At 33.4% G+C, this 26705-nt stretch overlaps 1 protein-coding gene across 1 annotated transcript; it reads right to left on the bottom strand.

Moving 5' to 3' along the window:
- Positions 1–26379, bottom strand: LOC109082798 (serine/threonine-protein kinase PAK 6). The gene is made up of 9 exons (XM_042743147.1): positions 26112–26379; positions 14184–14409; positions 9594–10160; positions 7649–8185; positions 6352–6485; positions 3880–4006; positions 2670–2795; positions 2452–2586; positions 1–941 (listed from the first exon to the last, which is right to left on the bottom strand). The coding sequence occupies exons 2-9, from the start codon at positions 14385–14387 to the stop codon at positions 774–776; spliced, it is 1998 nt and encodes a 665-aa protein (XP_042599081.1). The 5' UTR covers positions 14388–14409; positions 26112–26379; the 3' UTR covers positions 1–773.
- Positions 26380–26705: the final 326 nt, after the last annotated feature.

The raw sequence follows: 26705 nt of genomic DNA, 5'->3' as shown, positions 1-26705 counted from the left end.
TTTAATTTAATTTAATTTAATTTAATTTAATTTAATACATTAAAATCTGATTGGATGAGCCACATTTGAAGCTGTTGAAATTTAGCCAATATACACACAAATTTTGATGCACATCAACTAAATTAATATAATCAATTGAAATATATAATTCCAGTTTGTAGATAATAAATATTAAGGTGATGCTTTACAATGCTTAAAGCATTTTAATACATTAATACATCACAGTACATATTGTTAACAGTTAATACAACTGTTCATTGTTAATATTAATAGTTAATAAATACATTTCCAATTTAATAATGTATTAGTTATGTTGAAGTTGGCATCATCTAAGATTAGTAAATGCGTTAGAAATATTTTTCAGTGTTAGCTCATGTTAACTAATGGAACCTTATTGTAAATTGTTAACGATAATAAAGTTTTTGCAGCTGTAAAAACCAAAAGTGAGATCATTATATGAAAGCATTATAAAATATTCGATATACGAACACAAGCATTCATGAAACTGATGAATGAGGCTTGTTCCAGGTCTCTGCGGCCGCAGATTCGATGTGAGTCACGATAACACGCTTCGAACAGAACATAAAACCCAGTGGCATTTCAGCCAGACTCACTTCTGCTCTAATTCACCGCCTTTTAAGCACCAATGAGATGTCCTCAGGTGGAAGAAAATGGCTTTATAGAGTTCATTTCTCATCAGACAGCCATCTCAGTCCTGATTGCTCCGGGGAAGGAGGCGCTTGTGACTCCGACAGGCCAGAAAAGCCGAGGCTTCAGCAGCGGGACATGCGCTTGCGGTACTGCTCCACCAGGGGCACCAGACACTGCGGAGAGCTGGCCTGCAGGAGGAAGGGGTGCTCCAGGAGGTCGGTGGCACTGGCCCGCTCCAGCGGATCCCGCGTCAGCATGCGGTCCAAGAAGTCCTTCAGCACTGGGGACACCTGCAGACAGACGGGACACAATAACACATCAACAACCTGCAAATGCCTTGTTACAACCAAAACACAGACACTTATCTACAGATATGGACACCAGATCAAACATGCTTGTATCAGTCTGTCCACAATGTGACTTCATATTATGTGATTTTATATTATGAATTATTTTATATGTTGTTTATTTATATTGTTAATTATTTTGTATCTTGTTTATTTTATTTTATTTTATTTAACTTTTTTTATATTATTACTATTTTTTTTTTTTTTGGACACCAGTTCAAACATGCTTGTATCAGTTTGACCACAATGTGACTTCATATTATGTGATTTTATATAATTAATTAATATTTATATTATTAATTATATTTATCTTGTTTATTTTATTTGATTTTATTTTACTTTTTTTATTTTATTTTTTTTGACACCAGTTCAAACAGGTTGGTATCAGTTTGTCCACAATGTGACTTCATATTATGTGACTTTAATTATTTAATATGTTGTTTTTTTTATATAATAAATTATTTTGTATCTTGTTTATTTTATTTTATTTTATTTTGTTTTATCAGTTCAAACATGTTTGTATCAGTTTGTCCACAATGTGATTTCTTTATATTATTAATTATTTTATATAGTGTTTATAATTTTATATAGTGTCTCTTATTTTATTTTATTTTAAACTCCCTGAAGATATATCAGCATCTGTTAGCTTTATTTTATTTTATTTTATTTTTATTTTTATTTTATTTTAATTATTTTATTTTATTTTTATTTTATTTTATTTTATTTTATTTTATCAAACATGTTTGTATCAGTTTGTCCACAATGTGACTTCTTTAAATTACTATTTATTTTATATGGTGTTTATCTATATTATTAATTATTTACACAGAGCACACTTTAGCATCATATTAGTAAGTTTTGCACTTCAGAAAATGTCAAAATAATTTTTTTTCTTCCACGTGACAAAGGATTGTTTTAAGTTTAAAAACACATCTGAGATGCAGATTTTGTTTTATTTTATTTTGTATTTTATTTTCTTTGTATTTTTATTCAATTGCATTTTTTTTATTTGTCAGATTAAATTGGTTGACTAATTATTTTTCATGTTTTCTTTTATATAATCATGATACTAGGTTTAGCTTGCTGTAAAGCAATGATTTAGTTAATTTATTATTTTATTATATGGAAAAAACCTTTTGAGATGCAGGCTTATTCATTTTTCACATCATATAAATGCATGTCAAACTAAATACCTTCAAATCGGTTTGACAATTATTTTATTTTGTGTTTGATTTTATTATTTTATCCATTTAATATTATTTTTCACATTCTGTCTTTTTGTATTCATGTCATTAGGCTTAGCCTGCTGATAAGGATTATTTTCATAAATTTATTATGATTTGTATATGATTTGCATTTAGATGAATACAGATATTCACAGTTTTCGAGTGCATTCTGTACATGTTTATCTCTGTGTGTCTCGCTGTGATTACTGGAGAGGTTTTCCTCGTACCTGATGAAGGTTGCGTACGGTGGGCGCCGGCTCGTCTCTCAGACGCTTCATGGCAGCCACCGGAGTCTCACTGAAATACGGAGGCTCTCCGTCCACCATCTCCACCAGCATGATGCCCAGAGACCACACGTCCACCTGCAGATGCAGCACAGCAGGCCTTGTTTAATCTGACAGTCACTGCGGCGTCTGAGGGCTTGTGTTGTGGTGTTCAGCTGTACCTCCGTTCCATACGGTGATTTGGAAATGACCTCCGGAGCCATCCAGTACGGCGTTCCCACCAGAGACTTCCTCTTCGGGATATCTTTACTGATCTGAGCGCAGAAGCCAAAGTCTGACAGCTTGATCTGAGTCAGAAACACAGACAGATAAGAGGTCGGAAATAGTTCAGACACATCTAAGATACAGCTGTTAAAAAAACTATCTATCTATCTATCTATCTATCATCTGACTGTTTCTATCTATCTATCTATCAATTTATCTACCTATCTATATATCGTTCTATTGTTCTATCTATCTATCTATCTATCTATCTATCTATCTATCTATCTATTATATTTTAAGATGTAATTTATTCCTTGATGCAAAGCTGAATTTAAGCATTTTACTTGTTTTATTTTATTATTTGGCCCATTTCATTTGTTAACTAATTTTTCTTTTTTTTCAGTTAATAATTCAGTTAATCAGCTAATAAAAAAAATTAATAAAATGAAAAGATTTGAAATCTGATTTAAAAACATTTAGTTTTGACAAGCAATTATATAATATAATAAATGAATAAGACCTAAAACCTGTTTTTGGACTACATTTAAATTCTATACAAATAATAATAAATTAAAATAATAAATTATTTACCGTAGGCTAAACCTAATGTCATGTATATACAAAAGAAAAATAAATTAAGTCAGCTAATTAAATGAGCCAAACAACTACAATAAAAAAAAATTAAATTAAATTAAATTAAATTAAATTAAATTAAATTAAATTAAATTAAATTAAGCAGATACTGGGGCTGCAGTAGAGCAAAAGAATAAAAAATAAAATAAAATGCAGAAAATTCAGCTTTGGATCACATGAATAATTTACCTTAAAAAAAACATGCTGATTTGCTGCTCAAGGAACATTTCTGATTATCATCAGTGTTGCAGACAGTTTTACTGCTTCACATTTTTGTGGAAACCATCATATCTGTTTATCCTTCAGGATTCACAGATGAATAGAAAGTTCAAAAGAACAGCATTTATTTGAAATACAAATCTTTTGTAACATTATAAAATTCCTTTCTCTCACTTTTGACCAATTTGATGAATCCTTGATGAATAAAAGCATGAATTCCTTCAATAAAATCGTCCTGACCTCAAGCTTTAGAAGGGTAGTGTGTGTGTGTGTATAATGGTTTGAGGTTTGAACAGTCTGATCAGATGGACTCACGTGTCCATCCAGCGAGAGCAGGATGGAGTCGCTCTTGATGTCTCGGTGTATGACCCCCTGCGAGTGGAGATACGCCAGCGCCTGCAGCACAGCCTCACACACGGTCGCGATCTGCTCCTCGCTCAGCCTGAGCACAAGATCAGCCGCACGCTAACACAACCGTCCTGAGCACTTCTTCATGCACCTGCTGTTTCTGGAGCTCCTTCTGAAGCTGTATATTATTGGTGCTTACTAGATGTGTTGCATCTCATTTTTCACGAAGGAGAAACCACTAAAAAACTCCATAACAACACTTCAGCACCATAATGGGGAGTTTTCAACGTCAGAAAATGTCAAAATCTAGTTTGATGTTTTCATACACACATGACAAATAAATAATAGTTTTGAGTTCAAAAACAGATTTTGTTTGTCTGGAAAAAAAACTTTTTGAGTTGCAGGCTTATTAATTTATCCATGCACTATAAATGTCTTAAAATATTTTATTTCATAATTTTATTTGTCTCATTTAATTATTATTTTGTTACTTTTTTTGCATATTCATGACATTAGGTTTCGTCTGCAGGCCTATTAATTTATTCATGTCATATAATTGCTTGCCAAAAAAAATCTTCAAATCGGTATGAAAATGATTTTATTTAATTTAATTTTAAATTATATTTCATTTTTATTTTATTTGGCTCATTTTGCTTGTTGACTCATTTCATTTCATTTTTTTTTCCTTTTGTATATTCATGACATTAGGTTTAACCTGCTGTAATATTTTGTAGGAATGTTTTGGTTCATTTATTATCATTTATATATTATTCATAGACATATCAGTATAGATATTCACTTGAGATGCAGACTTATGGATCAATTCATCAGTCATATAACTGATGGTCAAACAAATAATCTTCTAGTCAGTATAAATTTGTTGTATATAAATTTTTATTATTTTCTTTAAAATATTTTTTTTATTATTATTATTAATGTATTTAATTTTTTGGCTCATTTAATATGTTGACTAATTCTTTTTATATATTTTTTCTTTTGTATGTTCTATTGCATATTCATGAAATTGGGTTTAGCTTGCTAATAGATACTCAATAAATTCAACTTTTTGAGATGCAGACTTATGGATCAGTTCATCAGTCATATAATTGCTTGTCAAACAGAACATGTCTAATCTGATTGTCTAATCAAATCAAAGTCAGAATACAGACACTTCTCAGAGCGGATCAATAACTTAACTGTACATCACCCTCTTGTGGTATGAATAAAATACAACAGTAATACTACAGTACATGGAGTCAGTAGCCTATCTGGATCAACTATGAGCAGCCTGAGGATGTGTTTTGCTCATAAAAACAGCAGAATTGCAATCACAGTGCATTAGCATTAAAAACTGTGACCTTAAAGTGATATGACATGAAAACTATTTCCTTTAATCACATTTCTGGTCTTATTATAAAAGATTCATCATTACACGTTGTCTTTCTTCCGTCTCTTAAAAACATTCTCACACCAAAATTAATTTCAAGTTTTAATAAAATTATAATATTATATTAAATAAAAAAAAAAATAAATAAATAAATAATAAAAAAAATCATATTAAATTAAATAAAAAATAATATATTATAAAGTATTGCATTATTTTATTTTAAATTATTTATTTTATTACATTATTTAAGTTATATTGTTTTATTTTAAATTATGTATTATCTTCTATTCACTAAAAAAAATCAAAACAAACAAAAAAATGCTGGGTTGCTTCAACCCAAAATTTAATTTCAGTAAAAGTTTAATAAAATTAAGTAGTTTAATAAAATTATATTTTTTTATAAAATTTTTTTAAAAAAAAATTTTTAAAATATAATACATGATAAAATAAAATGATATACAATATTTCAATTTATAATTTCAATTTATAATATTACATTAATTATAAAACACTATATTAAATCGCTATATAATATTATATTATGATATTAGTTTTTAATTTTATATATATTATATATTATACATATATTTATTTTATATTTGTATATATTTAATACTGTATTGTATATAATTTTATTTTATTTTAAGTTCTATTGCATTTTCTTTTATATATTATATTATATTATATATTATATTATATTATATTATATTATATTATATTATATTATATTGGAAACAAAATGAAAAATAAGTGTGTGTATTTAAGATCATTTATGCTTTTATTTTATTTTGATTTCATTTAAATCTGATTTCAATTAAAAAAGGTCACTAATGAACTTTGCAGAGGTCATAAGTCATGAATTCAGAATTGATTTGATTTTTGGTCAAAGGCATTTTTTAAAAAGGGTATCTCATAGGGTCGTTAACTAGAAGACTAACCTACCCATTTTAAAGCACATTTCTCATAAATCCTACAGAGATCAGAATGAAATGTAGTTCTCTGGTCTCTCCTGGAGAAGTGAGGAGGTTGTGCTGAGTGTTGTGCTCTGGTACCTGGTCTCAGACACGATGTTTGTTAAAGCTCCTCCCTGCAGATACTCCATGATGACCCAGAGCTCCTCCTCCACCAGAGCGCTCTTGAACATCTCCACCACGTTCCTGTGCTGGTAATCTCTCATAATCACCACCTGAACACACACCAGCATAGCGAATGGACACACATTAACCTGTTTGTTTAAGGGTCAGAAAGTTGAGTCATATCTCAATACATTCAAGTGGTTTACAGTTTTTTCTGTTTTTTTTTTTTTTTAAATCCATAATCCTTATTTTATTTTAATTATTAATATGTTTCTAACATTCAAAACATTTTGTGAATGAATGTTCTGGGGTCAATGTCATCTGAAACCCTTTTCGCTTAAGTACCGTGATGATACCCAATAATCCCATGATGGGACATAAATATCAACAAATGTGTGCATTTTAAATGGCCAATTCTATAGTTGGATATTGAATTTTTCACATAGACGGTGAATGCATCATATTTACATTTAAAGAAATAGTTCACACAAAAATGACTTCACCCTCACACCAATCCGAGATGTAGATGAGTTTGTTTCTTCATCAGATTTGGAGAAATGTGTCATTGCATCAGTGTCTCAGCAATGGATGCTCTGCAGTGAATGGGTGCCGTCAGAATGAGAGTCCAAACAGCTGATAAAAACCATCACCACAATAATCCACAAGTAATCCACAGCACTCCAGTCCATCAGTTAACATCTGGAGAAGACAAAAGCTGAAACAAATCCAGCATTAAGATGCTTTTTACTAAAATACTAAATATAAATAGTCTATAATCCATAATAACACTTCCTCCAGTGAAAAAGTGCATCTCCTGTTGTCTCTCACATCAAAATCCAGACGCATATTTGTTTAGAGCTGTTTAAACGATGCTTGATCTGTGCAGATTTCTCTCCTGATTCACACCAGAACACTTTTTCACTGGAGGAAGTCTTATTATGGACTCTTAAAAACATCTTAATGCTGGATGTGTTTCATCTTTGGTCTGTCTTCTCCACTGATGGACTGGAGTGCTGTGGATTATCTCACTTGTGGATTATTGTGATGTTTTTATCAGCTGTTTGGACTCTCATTCTGACGGCACCCATTCACTGCAGAGCATCCATTGATGAGACACTGATGCAATGCTACATTTCTCCAGATCTGATGAAGAAACACACTCATATACATCTTGGATGGCCTGAGGATGAGCAGATTTTCAATTTCGGATGAACTATTCCTAAAGCAGTATTGGGGTTGTTTTTATTTATATTATGCCCGTTCGTCGTTTGACCTCATTGAAGAGCAGTTCTCTGCGCTGTTGTCTCCTGAGGTCCATCATCTTGACGGCCACGACCCGTCCGCTGTGTATCTCGCGGGCGATGCACACCACACCCGTCGAACCCTCGCCGATCTTCACGAAGTTCTCCAGATACGAGCGCGGGTCTCCTTTATCCACCACCATCTGCAGCGCGGCCTTGAACTGCTCGTGGGTGACTTTGGGCGGGTCGGGCGGCGGTCGGGGCGAGGGGTGCTGCGGGGGTCTGAATGCGGGTGAGCAGGTTCCCGTAGGACTGTTGGCCAGAGATCCGGTGGGAGACGGCCGGGGCTGCGAGGGGCTGTCCTGTCTGGGGTAGAGTCCCGGGTTCGGGCAGCCCGGGTGTCTCATGAAGGGGTCTGGCCCGGTGGGCCGGTAACTGATGTTGGGCGAGAGGCCGATGGTGTAGCTGGAGGAGGAACGCACCGTTCTTTGAGGCCTGGTGCCGCTCACGAGGGGACTGCTGGTGCCGCTGTGCAGATATCCCGGCTGGTGTCTCATGGCTGCGTCGGCCTGTGTGCAATACAAACAAGGACAGAACTGGTTTTCCTTTACTTTGTTATCATTATGCATTCATCTGACAAACACTTTTCAAAGGGACTTACAGAGCCCTTTCCTGGGGAGTTCAGAAATTTGGGGTCTCCTCTGCTCACCAAGGTTGCATTTATTTGATCAAAAATATTGTATAAACTGTAAAATATTATTACACATAGTGCTGAAACCCTATAATAATTGTAGGGATTTTTATTATCATTCTTCTCTGCTAAAACTGATCGTGATCGTGACCACACCGTAAGGCCTAGAGAGCTGAAACTTGGTCAGATTGTAGTAGTACTGACCGCTACCCAGATCCAAAGACTGGCTTCAATCGGCCTATGGGGGGCGCCACAGCGATCAAAAACCCAGAACTGCTCATAACTCCTAGACCATTTGTCATATACTCAAAAATAAAATTTTTGGAATCCTTGGGTCAAAACAAACAAGAAAATTCAATTATGTTCAAAACCTACTTTTGCGAACTAGTCCTAGGTTTTTTGCCCGATCGGAACCAAACCACTGGACAGTGAATATCAATAATTACAAAAAAAAAAAGCTGAATTTCGACTCACCGTTGCATAGGGGTGCTAAAACATTTGTAAGAGGCCACTTTTAAAATTCTAAATCGCAACATGTAAATAGAATTTTGGGAAAAAAAAGCATTACAGCAAGATGTAAACTCACCATTCAAAGAAAAAAAACTGTGGGATAAAAACTCAGAATTACAAGAAAAAAAATGTGAAATGTAAACATAGAATTCAGAATAGTCAGAATTGCGAGATATATAAAATTTGAATTCAGAGAAAAACTCATAAATGTGAGATGTAAACAGAACGAGGGAAAAGGTCAGTATTACAAGATATAAAAAATTCCAAGAAAAAGCCAGAATTGTGAGATAAAAAGCACATATGTGACCCTGGAACACTAAAGCAGTCATAAGTCGACTCGCACAGGTATATTTGTAGCAATAGACAACAATACATTGTATGGGTCAAAAATATCGATTTTTCTTTAATGCCAAAAATCATTAGGATATTAAGTAAAGATCATGTTCCATGAAGATATTTTGTAGATTTCCTACCAAAAATATATCAAAACATAATGTCTGATTAGTAATATGCATTGCTAAGAACTTCATTTGGACAACTTTAAAGGCGATTTTCTTAATATTTTGAATTTTTTTTTTTTGCACCCTCAGATTCCATATTTTCAAATAGTTGTATCTCAGCCAAATATTGTCCTCCTAACAAACCATACATCAATGGAAAACTTATATATTTAGCTTTCAGATGATGCATAAATCTCTATTGCAAAAAACTGACCCTGACGATTTTGTGGTCCCAGGTCACATATTTTTATTCCATGGCAGAATAATGTTTGTTACCTTCAGGTCGTAAGAGGAGTACGGTCTCCCCGGGCTGTTCTGCGGGTGGACCAGCAGTCTATTGGCGCTCCTCATGTCCGGCGTGAGAGCGTCTCCGTGTGGCATGGTGGGGCTGTAGAAGCAGGTGATGGGTCTCTGGTTGTGCGAGAACACGATGGGGAACTCTCGTCTCATCATGAGAGGCGGCTCTGGAACGGGGATGGACGGCGGAGGAGGAGGCCCGTCCAGAGCGCTCATGCTGACCTCATAGCTGGATTTGGCGCGGGGCAGAACGCCGTTGGGCTGCAGCATCGCGCTCTTCTTCAGACCCATGTACGGCGTGCTGCTCTCGCTGTGGATGTTGCGTGATTTCTCGTCCCAGTGAGGGTCAGGCTCGTCCAGGGCTTCGTACTGATACACATCGGCCTCGCTGACCTCCCCGAGGCGGCCGAGCGACTGCGCTCTCTTGCGGGCCGACGGGCTGCTCCTGCGCAGGGAGTTGGAGCTGGTGACGGACAGACGGCTCATGTCTGACAGCATGGCTGATATATAGTCTCCGTGGCCGATCATGCTGCCGCGCACGATGGTCTGGGGAACAACAGAGGCAGGCTGTGATTAATGCGAACTGAAACCGGACGCTATTTAAAGCGCGTGTGAATTCATCTGGGTGCGGATGAACTCCAAATCACACTTTCCTCCGAGGAGCCTATTTCTGGCTGATTTGTGTTTGTGAAACACTGAATGACTCGTCTGAGCTATCGCAGGACTGCTTCTCGTGCAAATGAAGACTAAAGCAAAAAGGCTTTTTTGTAGATTATTGATGAGGCCATTTAAGTCACTTTAATGCAGTTTTTTTGTATTATTGATAATATAATATAAAATGCATTTATTCATTCATTTATAATAATATAATATTAGCTTTTCTGCAAATCGGACTGACAGACTAAGGATTTCTTTATCGCAAATTAAGAGCAATTTTGTTAATTACTGATGATGCCATTTATGTCACCTGTATGTAGTTTTTAATATTAATATTTATAATAATATAAACTGCATCTATCTATCTATCTATTATAATAAAAAATATATTATTCCTAATAATACAAATATTTCTACAATAGTATTTATATTTTGTTTATTGGTGTTTAATTGTTATTTATGATTCCTTGGTTTGTTTTTACATTTTTTTATTTATAATAAAAAAGAAAGAGAAGAGAGAAGATGGCATTTCTGCAACTGGACAAAATAAAAACCTCTTTTTTTAACAAAGATGCTGTTTTATTAATTTCTGATGATGCCATTTATGTCACCTGTATGTAGTTTTATTATTAATATTTATAATAATATAAACTGCACCTATCTATCTATCTATTATAATAAAAAAGTATATTATTTATAATAATACAAAATATTTTTACAATGTTATTTATATATTTTTGTTTATTGGTATTTAATTGTATTTATGAATGCTTTTGTTTTTAGTTTTTTCTTTATAATAAAAAAGAAAGAGAAGAGAGAAAAATGGCATTTCTGCAAATTGGACTGACGGACAAAGCAAAGTAAAAACTTATTTTTTAAACAAAGAGGTTGTTTTGTTAATTATTGATGATGCTATCTATGCAGCCTTCATTTATATTCTTTATATGTTTATAATTCTTTATTAAATAGCACATATGTTTCTGTTCTTATTGTGATTGATTCATCATTTCATGTTATTCTAAAACATGTGAATATCAATAAATACTGTATAAAATGTAAAAATAACAAATTTAAAAATGGCACTACTTCCAAAGAACGACTAAATAAATAAAATAAAATACATGGTCAAACCAAGGAGGGAGAACACAATGCTTAACGATGCACCAAGAAAATATATCTCCTCATAAGATTAATATACAGAATAATATATTCTGTTAATATATAACAATATATTAAATAATGCATAAGGAATTGTCACTTTTCACTTATAAATATATTTGAACATGTATGTACTAAACATACAGTATATTGTCCAAAAAAAAATTCAATATTTGTTTCAATATTATGCAAAATAAGGTCAGCTTTAAATAAACCCATGCATTAACTCATGAAAATTAATTAATCAAGTGTTTCAATAAAGCTATTACATGTAGTGCAGTATTTGTCTCCATTGCTCAATATAACATACAATACAATTCCATGCACATATTGTAGTATATTGAAAAATATGAGCACTAGTTTGTATTATTTAATATATTGCATTATATTTTCCAGTATATTCCCATATATTTTGGTTGCATACATATATATTTAGGCTTTGGAAGAAAGACATGGCATTCATCGGCTGTCAATTCGAAGAGACACGAGGTCCATCATTCGACGTGAAGACATATCTGCTCAAGGCAGACAGAGACAGAAAATACAGAAGATACAGAGACGTAAAACAACAAGAGACTGAAGGAGCAAATCTCAACCGAACACACTAGCAGCTGCATCCTTGTGTAAAAACGCAGTTTATTTTCCCATCGAATTCTCTGACGTCACATTCATGAAGCAGGGCTAATTCGACGCAAGCTGTTCTCTATGAAAGCATATGTTTGTGCACAGAAGAGCAGAGAGCTTTAGATGTTTAAGAAGCTTTGCTCTTTTGCTTGGAGTTGCAGTTTTTCCGCCTGACTCTCTCTGCGCTGGCGGCCCGCATGCATCTTTATTAATTGCCAGCGTGAGGTAATAAATCTCTCGGCCCTCCAAGGATTCAGCGCTCTGAATCAGTGTTCACAGCAGGCCTGTGATAGATAAGAAGCCAATGTGACAGAGGAAAAAACATGCGTTTCTGAGCACCGTTCAGGAGCGGCCCTCGGGGAGAAACGCCTGCAACATCAAGAACTGAGATTAAAAGCCGTACTCTCTGTCCTGAGTCAGGCCAAAGCCAATAGAGCATCGAGGAGGCTGTTGAGAATAAACGTGCTGCTATAATCATAATAATGAGTCAAGAATCAGCATCAGAGACGCTGGAAAAAACAACAACATGTTTTCCAGTTTATGAGACCTTTGAGTCACAAATACTAAGAACTGTGAATTACTTGTGATCGATTTTTCTTAAAGTTGCAAATAAAAAAATTATAAGTACATTTTGCTAGAAAATAATGCAAGAAAATACAATGTCAGCCCTTACGGTACTATAATAGAAGAATATAACTTACAAGAAAAGCCCTAGCTCTTTCATTTGATTTATTTTCTCTATTTTTTTCTTTAATCTATTGTATCCTGTTTTGTTATTCTACAAAAAAAAAAAAAAATCAAAAAAAAAAAAAAAAAAAAAAAAAAAAAAATATTATATTATATGACACCTCTAGACACAAAAATATTAAGAAATGTGAATTACTTGTGTGAAAATGTATTTTTTTGAAGTTGTAAACTATGTTTACTGAAGTACGTTTTTAAAGAAATTCAGCCCTTAAACTGGGGAAAAATAAATGCATTAAAAAGTTTTGCTATAATACAAGAATATAATTTACAAGAAAATCCCTAGCACTTTAATATTATTTATTTATTACTTTTTTGTATTTTTTTTTTTTTGTGTGTGTTATTCTACAAAAGAAAAAAGCATACAAAAAATGTAAAAAAATTAATAAAATTAAAAAGCAACACATTTTTCAGTTTACAGGACCTTCTGAGTCACAAATATTAAGAAATGTGAATTACTAGGGTGTAAAAAATTAAAACTTTTTTGTAGGCAAAGATTATTGAAGTACGTTATCAATAAATTACGGTAAAAAAAAAACACTAAAAAAAAAATGCATTAAAACGTTTTGCTTTGATGTATTTCTGTATCATGTGACTTTAAAGTGACATGAATTAAGAACGTAAATAAAAAGAAATTGAAGTTATTCTCACTTGCATTTCAGCTTTTATTGTGAATAATTAATCAGTGCACAATATTCTACAAAAGGGTGAAGAGCATTAAAAAAAGTAAAAATAGAAAAGCAACTTATTTTTAAGTTTACAGGACCTTTTGGGTTACAGATACTAAGATTATTGAAGAAGGTTTTACAAGAAAATTTTATTACAGGCGTTAAGTTGAAAAATAAAAATGCAATAAAACCTTTTTCTATAATAGAAGAATATAATTTACAAGAAAAGCCCTCACCCTTTAATTTTATTTGATCTATTTTTTCTTTTATGCATCTGATCCTAATCTTGCAATGCAGAGACATGCTGTTGTTGATGTATTTACAAATTGTTCAATTAAATTGTTGTTACTTCACATTTGATATAATTCAAGCATCATCACCTTAAAGTAACATGAATTAAGAATACAAATAGTTTATTATATATATATATATACAGTATTTTTTTGGCTTAATGATTTTGAGAAAGTTTTGAAGCTTCTCAGAGCAGTTTTCATTAATGTTTTCTCAGTATAATATATTTATTTGAATATACTGAAATTCATATTGCATGCAATATTTACTCAAAATTCACACAAAAATATTTGGGGAATATATATAAGTCGGTTCTTGTTTACAGTGTTTTCCATGCTGTTGCTATGCAACAAACAACCAAAACAAAACTAAAAGAGAATCAAATTAAAATCTATGATCTATCACATTAATTTGCTGTAACTCTGACCTTCTTTGGTTTGAGCTCCACCTGTGTGATCCGGGACGGGTCCACCATGGGTTTGGGCCTCCGGAGGTTTTCTATTAAACTCTGCCATTGTGTGGGAAGACCGACGAAGACTCCTCGCTTCGCATCAAACGACGTATGAACGCGATGCTCAAAGTTCTTCGGTGCTGAAATCTCCGGCCTCTTCTTCTTCTTTTTGCGAAACATTGTCAGATACTACAGCAGAGCCCTTCAAAACAGTGAAATATGAACACAGTTAGGTAACGCTTTGCTTGAAGCATTTACGTCTAATTCATTACAGTATTTTAATGCATTATTTATAATACTTATCTATTCCTATTTACACAGAAAATACAATGCATTTAAACACATGACAACCAATTTCGCAATGTACATATATATATATATAAATACACACTGTATATATTTTGAAAATATTTATATGTATATATTTGAAAATATTTACTGTATATATTTATAATATATTATATTAAATACAATCTATTTAATATATAAAAACATTTTTCTGAAATGTTATTTGTACTGAATACACTGTATTAAGAAATACAGTGTATTTCAGTACAGTGTAACATTTCAGAAATATATATATCTATATATATATTACTCTTAAATACAGTGTATTTCAGTACAGTGTAACATTTCAGAAAAAAATGTGAAAAGTTATAATGGAAATAAAAATGCACAATAAAATTACTAAAACTTTTACGAAAAAAAGTTATAATGGAAATGGAAAATATAAAAAATTAATTCAAACTATTAATAAAAATTATAATACTATCTCACAACCGAAGCACACTTAAAAATTACTAAAACTTTGACAAAAATTAAAAATAGAAGAGAAAGTTTAAAATATAAAAATGAATTCAAACTGTTAATAAAAACTATAATTGCATCTCACAACACTGGAGATACCATGATAGAAAAAAAACTGCTTCAGTTAATATGGGCATATTATAAGCTTGTGATTCCATATGAAAATAATGAATTATTTCAGTGTTTAAACAGTGTTTAAACATGTCTATTTTTGTCCTTTTGTTGCAGAGTTGCACTAAATCTGGCCAAAATGTGTTGCATTGCCTCAAAGTCATCTTTGTTCTTAAAATAGAAGACCCAACACAGACGAATCTACTGATTTACTGTCAGCATGTCACATCTTCCTCCTGTACATCGAAGGCTGTTTTGTGCATGAGAGCACCACTGTCGGATGTATTCGCATGTGAAATGAAGTATATCTGCTCAGTTAGGGCTTATTCCTGCTCCCTGCCCTTTAAATGACAGACGGGGAACGCTGAAGACCTCTGGCTCCTGCCTTTGAGTTCAAAGTGCATTAACTTGATAAAGACTGAGAAAGCTAATAACCCTCGCTCTCTGTTCAGGAAAACATCCTTTCATGTCATTGTCTTCTTGCTGCTGAGTTTCTGAAAGGCAAGGACGTCGAGTGACCTTGTAGATTTTATGTCGTTTTTTTTCTAGTACAGTTCAGGTAATGAATCTATTTTAAAATGACTTGAGTCTTGACACTTTTGCACTGAAAAAAAAAATGGTGATGAATTTACTTAATTTTTACTCAGAAATAGGTAGTGAACTTCACAAATAATTACAACGAAATGACAAGTAACACTGAGTTAATCCTCTGATGCATGAAAAATAGCTTAATTTTGTATATTGCAAAATGTATAAAGTAAATATTCTGCATATAAAATACAAAAATAAAACAATAATTATTTTTATAAACATTAATCTATTTTTTCTATAACATCAAAATTCCTGGATGTTTTGGTGAGATAAAAGCATAATGTTTATATTTACTTATTTAATGTTATAATTATACAATACACTTTTTTATTAAATTGTATAATTTTATAGAACAATTTAATTATTTATTAAAAATAAATACAACATCCTCCATATATTTATTTACAACATTAAGCTAATTTTTCAAATCAACAACCATCTATAAAAAGAAAAATCAACAAAAACAACTAAAAAAAACTTAAATATCTAAAAATTAAACAATAATTTTGAACCTGGATTTATCCAGTGTTTATATTTTTGTTCTGGAAATGTATGCAAACGACTGCATATTTAATTAATGTCAGATAAATCCCCAGCTACCCCTACATTTTCATACTGATGATAGACTTTTACTGCTTCCAGACCAGAAACCTGATCTTTGGATGAAACCCAGTTGTTGTCATACTTTTGGATAACTCTTTTTATTATAACTCCATAAATTAGAAAATACTGTCAGCAGCCAGAAAAACAATACAGTCACAATGTTTAAATGAAATGTTACATGATATATTGTAATTTAAATCTATGGAATAAATAAATAAATAAGTTTTAAAAATTAAATAAATAAAAAAAAAATTAAAATAAAATAATGTGCATTTTATAGTTTTTCTTGACACTAGTCTGAACATGTCATGGAAGCAAAACAGTCCAAAATATAAAAATTGATCTGTGCATGAAAAAACAATGGTTTTGCATGTAATGCCTTGCTTTAAAGCCTCAGTTATTTCTCTGAGACAGATGATGCTGAAGATGTTTCAGCTGTTTCGCCTTAAAATCATTTTGATCTGACATTGATAATTCATTGTAAAAACTGAGAATTTCTCATCACTGACATTTGTTTCAGCAGGATACATTTAGAAATGACAGTCTATTACAAACTGACAATAACAGTAAACGCCTTTGTCCTTGACAAGAAGTGCTTCTTTGTACAGCAAGACTATCTGTTTGTGTTTGCATGAGGACTCGTGGTGAATATTGATCTGTGTGTGTTACTGAATCCAGGAACTTCATCTATCAGACTCCAGACACATCCTTAAAACAAAGACAGCTTTGAGAAAACAGTGCTGAGCGTGTGCCGTCAGAACAGAACAGATCTGATGGTGTCCAGCACATTTCAGGCTCAGGATTCCTCCTGATTGGTCAACACACACACATGATGGGAGTCTGTGTTCCCTAAATGGATTGTCGTTTTGTTTTTACACATATTGATTTTTTCATGTAACCAAAACCAAAGCTGCCACTTTTCAAAGCTCAAGAAGACTAGCATCAGACGGATCAGTACATGCTTCAGTAACTTTCACCATGACACACTCACCTCTAATCAGCTGTAATGGGATTTTGCATGTCCATTGGTGTTAATGGTAAATCGGATATCGTTGTTGTCTTAATCTTTCTCTTAAATGCTACTGTAAATTTTACTTCGTCCAATAATCTCAGGAAATGCACAATGTAAGCTTTTGTTGATCTATCTTAAAATCATGCAGGACTTTTTGAAAGCAGCAATATCAGCTTTCAGAAAGACTAATCCGTTTTCACCGTCACAGCATTTAATCCAGATTTGATATGATGACAGTGTTTGAAATGCAGCTGCAGCTGGACTGAGAGCGACCTGGAGGTTCAATCAGGAAAAATAATGTGGTAATCGGTCCAAATGGATGTATGTTGAGAACAGAATACTGCAAATTATCTGTCGGTCTGTTGTAAGAGAAAGGTAGAATGATTATTTTAAATATTTTGTTCTGTCAGCATATGTCTATTTAAAGGAATAGTTCAGCCAAAAACGAAAATTTGCTGAAAATGTGCTCATCGTCATACAATCCAAGATGTAGGTTTGGAGAAATGCAGCATTGCATCAGTGTCTCAGCAATGGATGCTCTGCAGTGAATGGGTGCCGTCAGAATGAGAGTCCAAACAGCTGATAAAAACATCACAATAATCCACAGCACTCCAGCAACAGTTAACATCTGGAGAAAACAAAAGCTGAAACAAAACACATCCAGCATTAAGATGTTTTTAAGAGTCCATAATAACACTTAGTGCAGTGAAAAAGTGTTCTGGTCTGAATCAGGAGAGAAATCTGCACAGATCAAACACTGTTTAAACAGCTCTAAAACAAATATGTGACTGGATTCTGATGTGAGAGACAACAGCAGATGCACTTTTTCACTGGAGGGAAGTGTTATTATGGATTATAGTCTCTATGTATTTGAGTTAAAAACATCTTAACGCTGGATTTGTTTCATCTTTTGTCTTCTCCAGATGTTAACTGATGGACTGGAGTGCTGTGGATTACTTGTGGATTATTGTGATGTTTTTAGCAGCTGTTTGGACTCTCATTCTGACGGCACCCATTCACTCCAGAGGATCCATTGCTGAGACACTGATGCAATGCTGCATTTCTACAAACCTGATGAAGAAACAAACTTGGATAGCCTGAGGGTGAGCACATTCTCAGAGAAAAAAAAACAAAAAAAAAAAACTTTTTTTCGGGGAACTTTTCCTTTTATAAGAAAAGTCAAATTCTTCATACAGATGTTTTTTTTTTTTTTCAGGTTTTTATTCTTGCCTGGGAAGCATTTCACATTGGAGTGCATGTTCAGAAGAGCATAAAATCCTCTGCTTGTCCCACAAGTCTCAATTTGAGACCATTTGTGTTGCCCTCAGGTAATATAATCCATTATCATTGAGATAACACTCTTAGTCATGCTGATGTTCAGCTTTCTGTGATGACAGACTGATGCACTGAACCACAGGGACTTTTTGTGCTCCATATGAGATATACAAGTATATAAGTGATTTATTTTGTTTTTTGCTTTGTATTGTGTAACATTTGTCCCAACGATATCACATATCAGATATATAATTCATTGAAAAATAACTCCCATAAAGCAGCATATTTTTGCTATTTGACAAATGAATTTCCATTACATTCTTTTCCAGTTGTTCATGATAACTGCATGCAGAAAAAATATCATATATAACGGATAATTTGGATAAATATATATATATATATATATATATATATATATATATATATATATATGATATATATATATATATATATATAGCTTAATATGAGCATAGCTAGAAAAAAATAACTGTTATTTTTTATTTAATTTTATTATATAAAATATAATGGTAATTGTAATGCTTTTTAAATATTACACATTTTATTTATTAAAATATTACATATTATAGCAGATATACTGGAAATATTATATATATATATATATATATATATATATATATATATATATTAAAATAGCTTATGAGCTAATATGAGCATAATCAGAAAAATTTAATTTAAAATAACATGTAAATTCTAAATTGAATTGCAGAAGGCGTTAATGAGTAGTTAAAGGATACAAAGATAAGGAAGATTCTCATGGATTTGAGTGTTTTATTAATTTCTGTCAACAGCACAGTCTGGGCCTCTTAACAAGTTTTGGACGAGCGTTTAGCATTTCTGCAGTAATTGTGTGAGGTTTTTCACCGCGGGGCTGAGACACGAGCTCATCCTCTCTTTGTGTTACTCAACAGAGGACAATCACCACATGTTTGAGATGCTGAAAGTCTCTGCTTGTGTTGTGCATTGGATTCATTATGATGTGTGTACAGCGTCCTCTCTGGAGCTCAAACAGCAGAATAAAGCCACATTCCCAGGGAATGCATGAACTGATATAACATACAGCAGCTTAAATGCAATGAAAATCGCTTCGTATAAAAGCATCTGCCAAATGCATGAATGTAAATCCTCTTACAGATGCTTTAAAATCATGCACAACACTGATAAATACAGCAGTCCTTTCTGGTGATTTTGGTTTCTCTGTTAATTTATAAATAGTTCTATCAAGCTACAGAATATATGCATGCTCTGCATATGTGATCTGTCAATCATCTCCACATAATTCAACTTAAAAGTTCAGTTACAGCCTTAAAATCTGAAGTATAATCAAATTTGCAAGTCATTTCAACACAGAATTATATCTAGCTGAATCGTGTATAACTTGTGTTAAATTATTTTGATGAGTTAAAGTAATGGAAAACATATGCTGCCATTATTTACCAATCGTATCATTTTTACTATCTCATTATAACAGACTGGAAGAGTAAGCAGCATAATAATTGTAATACGTTTATTAAAGCATTGTGAGGCCACCATCTGTCTCTCGCTGATGAATCTTGCTGTATTACTTATGTCCAAACCACCCAAACAGTAGATCTGAATTAGCAGAGAATGAAATTTACAGCTTTATTTTTATCACATCGCAGACTTGCAAGTAATTTGTTCTATAATTATCACTCTCCGAACATTACACACATTATATAATGCGTGAGATAAGAAGATTCAGTATTCAGTAACATTCCAGTCAAACAGCACTTCACTGCAGAATTCAGAACAAATGCATCTCTAAATATCTAATCTAATCTAAACATATGTACTTCAGCTGTGAGTGTTTGTAATCTGAGAATCAAGTTAAATTAGTTTTTACATTTTAATTTAATTTCATTTTATTTTATGTTTTGTTTAACACTAAAAGTTGGATATTGACCTGAGAAGTGGAAGCAGCGAGTGTTCTATCCCACAATGCAATGTGCTTGACTTGAGTCATTCTCTCAGACCACCAAACTATATTTTACACAAAATTGGAATAAAATGCAAAAACAGGATGCTAGTTTGTGAATTAAGCATGCGACTTTGTGAGGTCATTGTATGCAAAGTGACCCACATCTAGTTTAAATCCCTCGAAATGTGCATAATTCAATCATTTACTCTTTGTCCTACATCGAAATCTCTGAAAATCAACCAGATAGGGTCTTAAAAATTAAGATACCAAGAGAAAAATAAGTTAAGAGCCAACGTCTAAAAAAATATTACGATTTCTTTAATACTTCTTGAGTTACATCCATGCAAACTTTGGAGGGAAAAACACAAAAAGTGCTTTTCCATTTTTTTGAATGGTCACCATTGGCATATAATACAAAACAAAGATTGCTAAATCAACAGATTTTACTAACAGACCTGCAGTTCTCTGTGTAAACATGATATAAGGATGCTGCCGTCTTTCTAAAGTCATTTTTACTCACCTGTAATTTTTGGTTTTAAATCTCAGAATCGAAATCTTTTAAGATAGTGGATTACTCAGTAAATTAAATCAAAATTACCCACATGCATTTCTTTTCATGCTAACGAGATGCACAACATTCATGCACTGTATGAGTATTTATGTGTGCATTTGCATGCTTGTGTAGAATGTGTTTCTGGGCTATGTGGAAAATAATATATATATGTGATTTTTATTATATATCTGCATGAAGGTCCACAGCTAGAAGCCATCTTTTCTGTTCCAAATGCTAAACCAGGATATATTTTGAGTGTCAGTTTGCCTTCTTCAGCCCTTGATGTGAATCTCTTGTTCTCATTCTCCAGGGGATGTTTGGACTCGGTCCCGAGCAGAATCCAGTCCCCTGCTCCCTGCTCATGTTTGAGATCGCTTGACAGTCCCATCACAGTAACGGCAGTGAAGTGAAGTGTGAAGCAGGACTTCAGACGATGTGACCGAACCTAAACGGCCGAGCCGCGAGTCGTCTGTCTCAAACTCTTTATTAACATCTCAAGTGCTCGGAAAAGAGGTTGTCAAGGGCTGGTTAGTGTTTTGATGGAATAGTTTAAACTTAGGATGACAGAAATAAATGTAGTATGTATTATGATACTTTTCTGATTCTGATAAATAGTCGACTCTCTTGTAATCACATGAAGTTTTGCTCATATTAAGAAAACTGCATTGCTCAGAAGATTAACTTTCATAGCTGTAGAGAAAACTACAAATTTGTCAGTTGTTGTCATACACTAAGAGGACTTAAAATCAGGGTTATTATCATTAACTAAAACTAAGACAAAAAATCACTACTTGAAATAAAATAAGCATCAACTGAAATAAAATATATATTAAAAAAAATGTAAACTTATTTTATTTCAGCTAGATAGCAAGGCAACATTTCTATTTTTTGCACTGAAATAAAATATAAAAAACTTAAACTTATTTTATTTCAGCTAGATGACAAGGCAACATTTTTCATTTTTGCACTGAATTAAAAATAAAAAACTTAAACTTATTTTATTTCAGCTAGATGACAAGACAACATTTTTCATTTTTGCACTGAATTAAAAATAAAAAACTTAAACTTATTTTATTTCAGCTAGATGACAAGACAACATTTTTCATTTTTGCACTGAATTAAAAATAAAAAACTTAAACTTATTTTATTTCAGCTAGATGATAAGACAATATTTTTCATTTTTGCACTGAATAGAAAATAAAAAACTTAAACTTATTTTATTTCAGCTAGATGACAAGACAACATTTTTCATTTTTGCACTGAATAGAAAATAAAAAACTTAAACTTATTTTATTTCAGCTAGATGACAAGACAACATTTTTCATTTTTGCACTGAATAGAAAATAAAAAACTTAAACTTATTTTATTTCAGCTAGATGACAAGGCATCATCAACTCAGTTTCGTTTAGATTAACTATATAAATTAATAAATAAAAATTACAAAAACAACTAAATTACTAACACTAAAATGAAAAGTGAAAAAGTAAATATAATTCAAAATATTAATAAAAACTATAATAGTATAGCATATATTAAATTAACACTGCTTAAAATAAAACCAAATGTGGAAAGCAGCTTAATTCTTTTTGAGTTCATACTGAATTTGACTTCTGATTGTTGAATCTGATGTATTGGTAAATAAAAACAAATTATTAGCAGAAACATCTGAGAAGCAGAATATACAGTAAGTGGAAAATCTGCATTTGATCTTATTGCTGTCTTGGGAAATAATTGAGACATTAAAGAGGCCTCATCATATGACATTAATCTGAATTCTGGCCTGGTTACAACATGCAACTAGTGATGCATCACGTTTTACACCTTCACAAATACTAGCCTAAAAAATAAAGGCAAAAAGTTGCAATGGCACTAAAATAACTGGTGCAGGATTTACTTTGAAACAACTTTAACTCAGAAACCGCTAGTAAGTTTCACAAATAATTATGACAAGTAACATTAAATTAAACTTGAAATTTTGGAGTAGAAAGACTTCTAAAACAATGCAATAATCTTCGAAAAATCATCGTAGCAGTATGGTCTTCGAGGTTTTATCACATCACTCTCATGAGCACGAGTGCTAGGGATGCTTGTCTTAAACACAACTAATACTCTCATCCCAGAGAGAAATACTGAAAACACTGCAACAGGCATCGGGAGGTTTTCTGGCGTTTGTGTCTAATAAGATCAGTTCACATGATCGCTCGAGCCGGAACGAGAATAAACACGGTCTGACGGCAGCAAACGGCCCACGAGGATGTTCACTTCCAAACATCCGGCTCGGGAAACACTCAATCCAACACAAGACAGAGATGCTGTAAACTCCACAAATCTGCTGTTTATATGAACCATTAACACTGCAATCTGATGATCATCATATGATAGTTTTGGGTATCATTTTTGAGTCAATCCCCACAAAAACACAACGTCTCAGAGCAGTGGCATCACAGATAAATAAAAGCCTATTTCAGAGCTTTACGAGCCTCCAGAAACAATCTGCCGCTGGTCTATTAACATGTAATAAAATATTTGCAATTGACAAAAGTCATTTTGTCAGAATACACAGCTTTTAACCCCCTAATGGTGTATTTACAACATCCACCAGCAGAGGCAAACTAACCCTACGCTACTAACTAGTCAACCCTAAACCTCAAGAGGAAGAAGAAGCTCATCATGGCACTGCCGTGAGTAACTGTTTGCCTTTTATTCCAACATATCTCAAACTATTCCTAGAAACAAAGCTTTCATGTTACTAATTTAACAAACTAGACAAGTTGTGTTGCAAAATGCAGTCTTGTACAAGCCTCAGGCGATAAAACATTGCACTACACAGATGCAAACTGATCAAGTTCAGTTCATGCATTTGCAATTTTAGTTCTGATCATTTTTGAGTTGACTCGTGAAGATCTGTAGAATCTCAGCATCTTGTTGAACGTTTAAATGCAAGTGCACATATTTACGTTATGTATTCCAGTAGTTCAAACAGTAAAGCATACTAGCAATGCCAAAGTCATGGGTTTGAATCCCTGTGTAGACAAGAACTGATAACATGTGAGAGTGTACTTTGAATGCATCAATGTAAATTTATACATGCATACATATGACTAAGACCCGGGTATTTTTAAAAGTGCGTGTGAAAGTATTCAGATTCAAAGATTTAAACGCCAAAGACATGCACAAGATCTTGCATTTGGAATGAAATACCATTATTGGTCAGTTCGAGGTGTTTGCATGAAGGCTTTTCATTCTCTCTTAAAAATAAAGGTTCTTCATTCACATCTAGTTCCACGGACCTCCTTTATTATCCATGAAACCGTTTCATTCCACAAAAGGTTCTTCAGATTGTTGAAATGCTCTTCGCACTAAAAAAATTTAAAGACCAAAAATTGTTCTTCTTAATAATAAAGATTCATCATTGGCTTTCATGAGGAACCTTTAATATCTAAGCACTGCTTCCTAGGTTCTTTATAGTGGAAAACATTCTGAAGATTATTAAATGTTCTTCACATGACTACACTTTTTAAAATTAATAACCGAGATGCCATAGAAGAAGTATTTTTGGGTCCACGAAAGAACCTTTCAGTGATCAGTTCCTAAAAGAACCAATTATGTTCTTAGTATGATATACATTTTAATTAAGAACCTTATAAAGAACCTTTTATGTGAAGGAATGTTTCCATTAATGGTAAAAGTTCCTCAACCATGGATGACAAGAACAAGTCTTTATTTTTAAGAAGATAAAAGTGGTTCTTTCAAGAACTGTTCAGCGAAAGGTTCTTTGGAGAACCAAAAATAGTTCATTTTTTAACCCCTTAACGCTTGGCGCTCTTTTTTATGTTGTCCTTTTTCTCTATAAAATCTTTTAGTAATTATTATATATTATTTGAAAGCTTAGAAGCCTAAGATTCATCCTGTGAAAACCATTTTGAAATCGGACATTGCGTTACGATGGAAATGGTCTCTTAAAATCTTATGGCGGTCTCCTCCCCCTTAGTGGGCGGAGTCAAGTGTCATATTACAAAATGCATTACGGTCTTTTAGAATCAAAACTTTTTATAATCTTGGCAACAAACATATAATTGGAAAGGTTATTTTGAGAAGTAAAATTGAAAGAGAAATCTAGAGAAAAATTCATTAAAATTCAAAGTTGTTTTGATGGCTCCCAGTGGCTGTTTGTGGTATGACGCCCTAAATAAAATCTCACAGGAACCTCAATTTTTTTCATATCAACTTCAAATTTGGAACATAACTTATTTAGACACAAGGCTTTAATTTTATACCAATTTTAGAGTAAAACCTGTTATGTAAAATATTTATAATAAATAAAATATAATAAAATTAATATAGCGCATTTTATTTACAGTACATTTAAACTTCTATAACTTTTTGATACTTTAATTTTTTTTTTTTAAAAAATCCACTTTTGCCAAAATCTGCTAATTTTCTAATAAGAGACCAACCTTAGGTCTATATTCCGAAGTGTTCATAAATTACAACAATTTAAGTTTGGTTAGTGCACTTTAATGCCTATTTAAAAAAATGGGGGGGTGACAGTTAATTAAGTATGATTGACTCTTCACTTTAAAAACGACAATGCTCCATTTGCGCTTCCTCAGATCACTGTTTGGAGAACATCTAGACGTGCTTCTGAGGGTGTCCTATAATTCCCTGAAGGAAGTTTAATATATATATCAGCTCCATAATGGGATCCATTTTGTAAGTTCCTGCCATTTGTGCCGATCTGAGGAAGCCCAGACGATGCCTCGAGTAGGCTATATTTTCATCTTTGTATGCAAATGCAGCGCGAGAGCGCAGGAGGAGGTGGGGTTGCGCGAGGGAGAGGGAAGGTGAAAGCATTTCCTCATCAGCACAGCTTCACCTTCTCGTTGTCGACCAGGCTTTGTGCTTTGGCTCGCTGTCTGCGCGTCTCTCTCCGGCGATGCAACACAAAGCGGCGGCGCGCGGCAGCATTAGCTCGCGTGCAGCCGCGCTTCTTACCTTGCCGTTGTGTGATGAGGGATTCACGCGCCTCTCCAGCTGGGAAGAGGCTTTGTGGTGCTGTATGAGCTCAATCAGCCTCCCACTGCAGGATGCCGCGATGCATTTCTGCCATCTCAGAGAGATGATGCTCCATCTGATCTCCCAGCATCCCTTGCTACCGGTGCCATGATGATGCCATGCACAAAACAAGGTACAGTCCACATCTAGAGGAAACGAGAACAGCCTGCCTCCTCTCTCTCTCTCTCCTCCAGTGTGTGTGTGTGTGTGTGTGTGTGTGTGTGTGTGTGGCAGCGTTACCTAGGAGACGGTTCACGCCCCCTCTGTCGCCGTGGTGAAGCGTTTCCACGCGAGCGCGTGATTTGAGACGGCAGGTATCTTCGGATGAGAGGAGGTGTCGCGCGCTGATAAAGCGGTCAGCTCATGAATAATTCATGAGATGATGAGGGTCATGACAGGACAGAAGCTGAATCATCAAATATTTAGCACGGAAAACATAGCTTCCAGTAGAAATACCAGAAATTGCTTTAATTTATTCATCACAATTAAAAAAATATAGTATATAGGCTATTTGAGTGAGTGAATTAATTAACC

This window comes from Cyprinus carpio, chromosome B17, assembly GCF_018340385.1.
Source record: "Cyprinus carpio isolate SPL01 chromosome B17, ASM1834038v1, whole genome shotgun sequence".
In the NCBI taxonomy this organism is placed as follows: Eukaryota; Metazoa; Chordata; class Actinopteri; order Cypriniformes; family Cyprinidae; genus Cyprinus; species Cyprinus carpio.
The sequence above is the reverse complement of the archived record's forward strand: the minus strand, read 5'-3'. Positions and strand labels throughout refer to the sequence as shown.

What these genes read in the sequence shown, in the direction of transcription:
- LOC109082798 (XM_042743147.1), bottom strand. Translation starts at nt 14,387, where the DNA reads ATGTTTCGCAAAAAGAAGAAGAAGAGGCCGGAGATTTCAGCACCGAAG. An exon ending in ACTCCTCTTACGACCTGAAG is followed by an intron (nt 8,186 to 9,593) that starts GTAACAAACATT and finishes TATTGCACACAG; the next exon opens with GCCGACGCAGCCATGAGACA. An exon ending in TGCTCTCGCTGGATGGACAC is followed by an intron (nt 2,796 to 3,879) that starts GTGAGTCCATCT and finishes TTTCTGACTCAG; the next exon opens with ATCAAGCTGTCAGACTTTGG.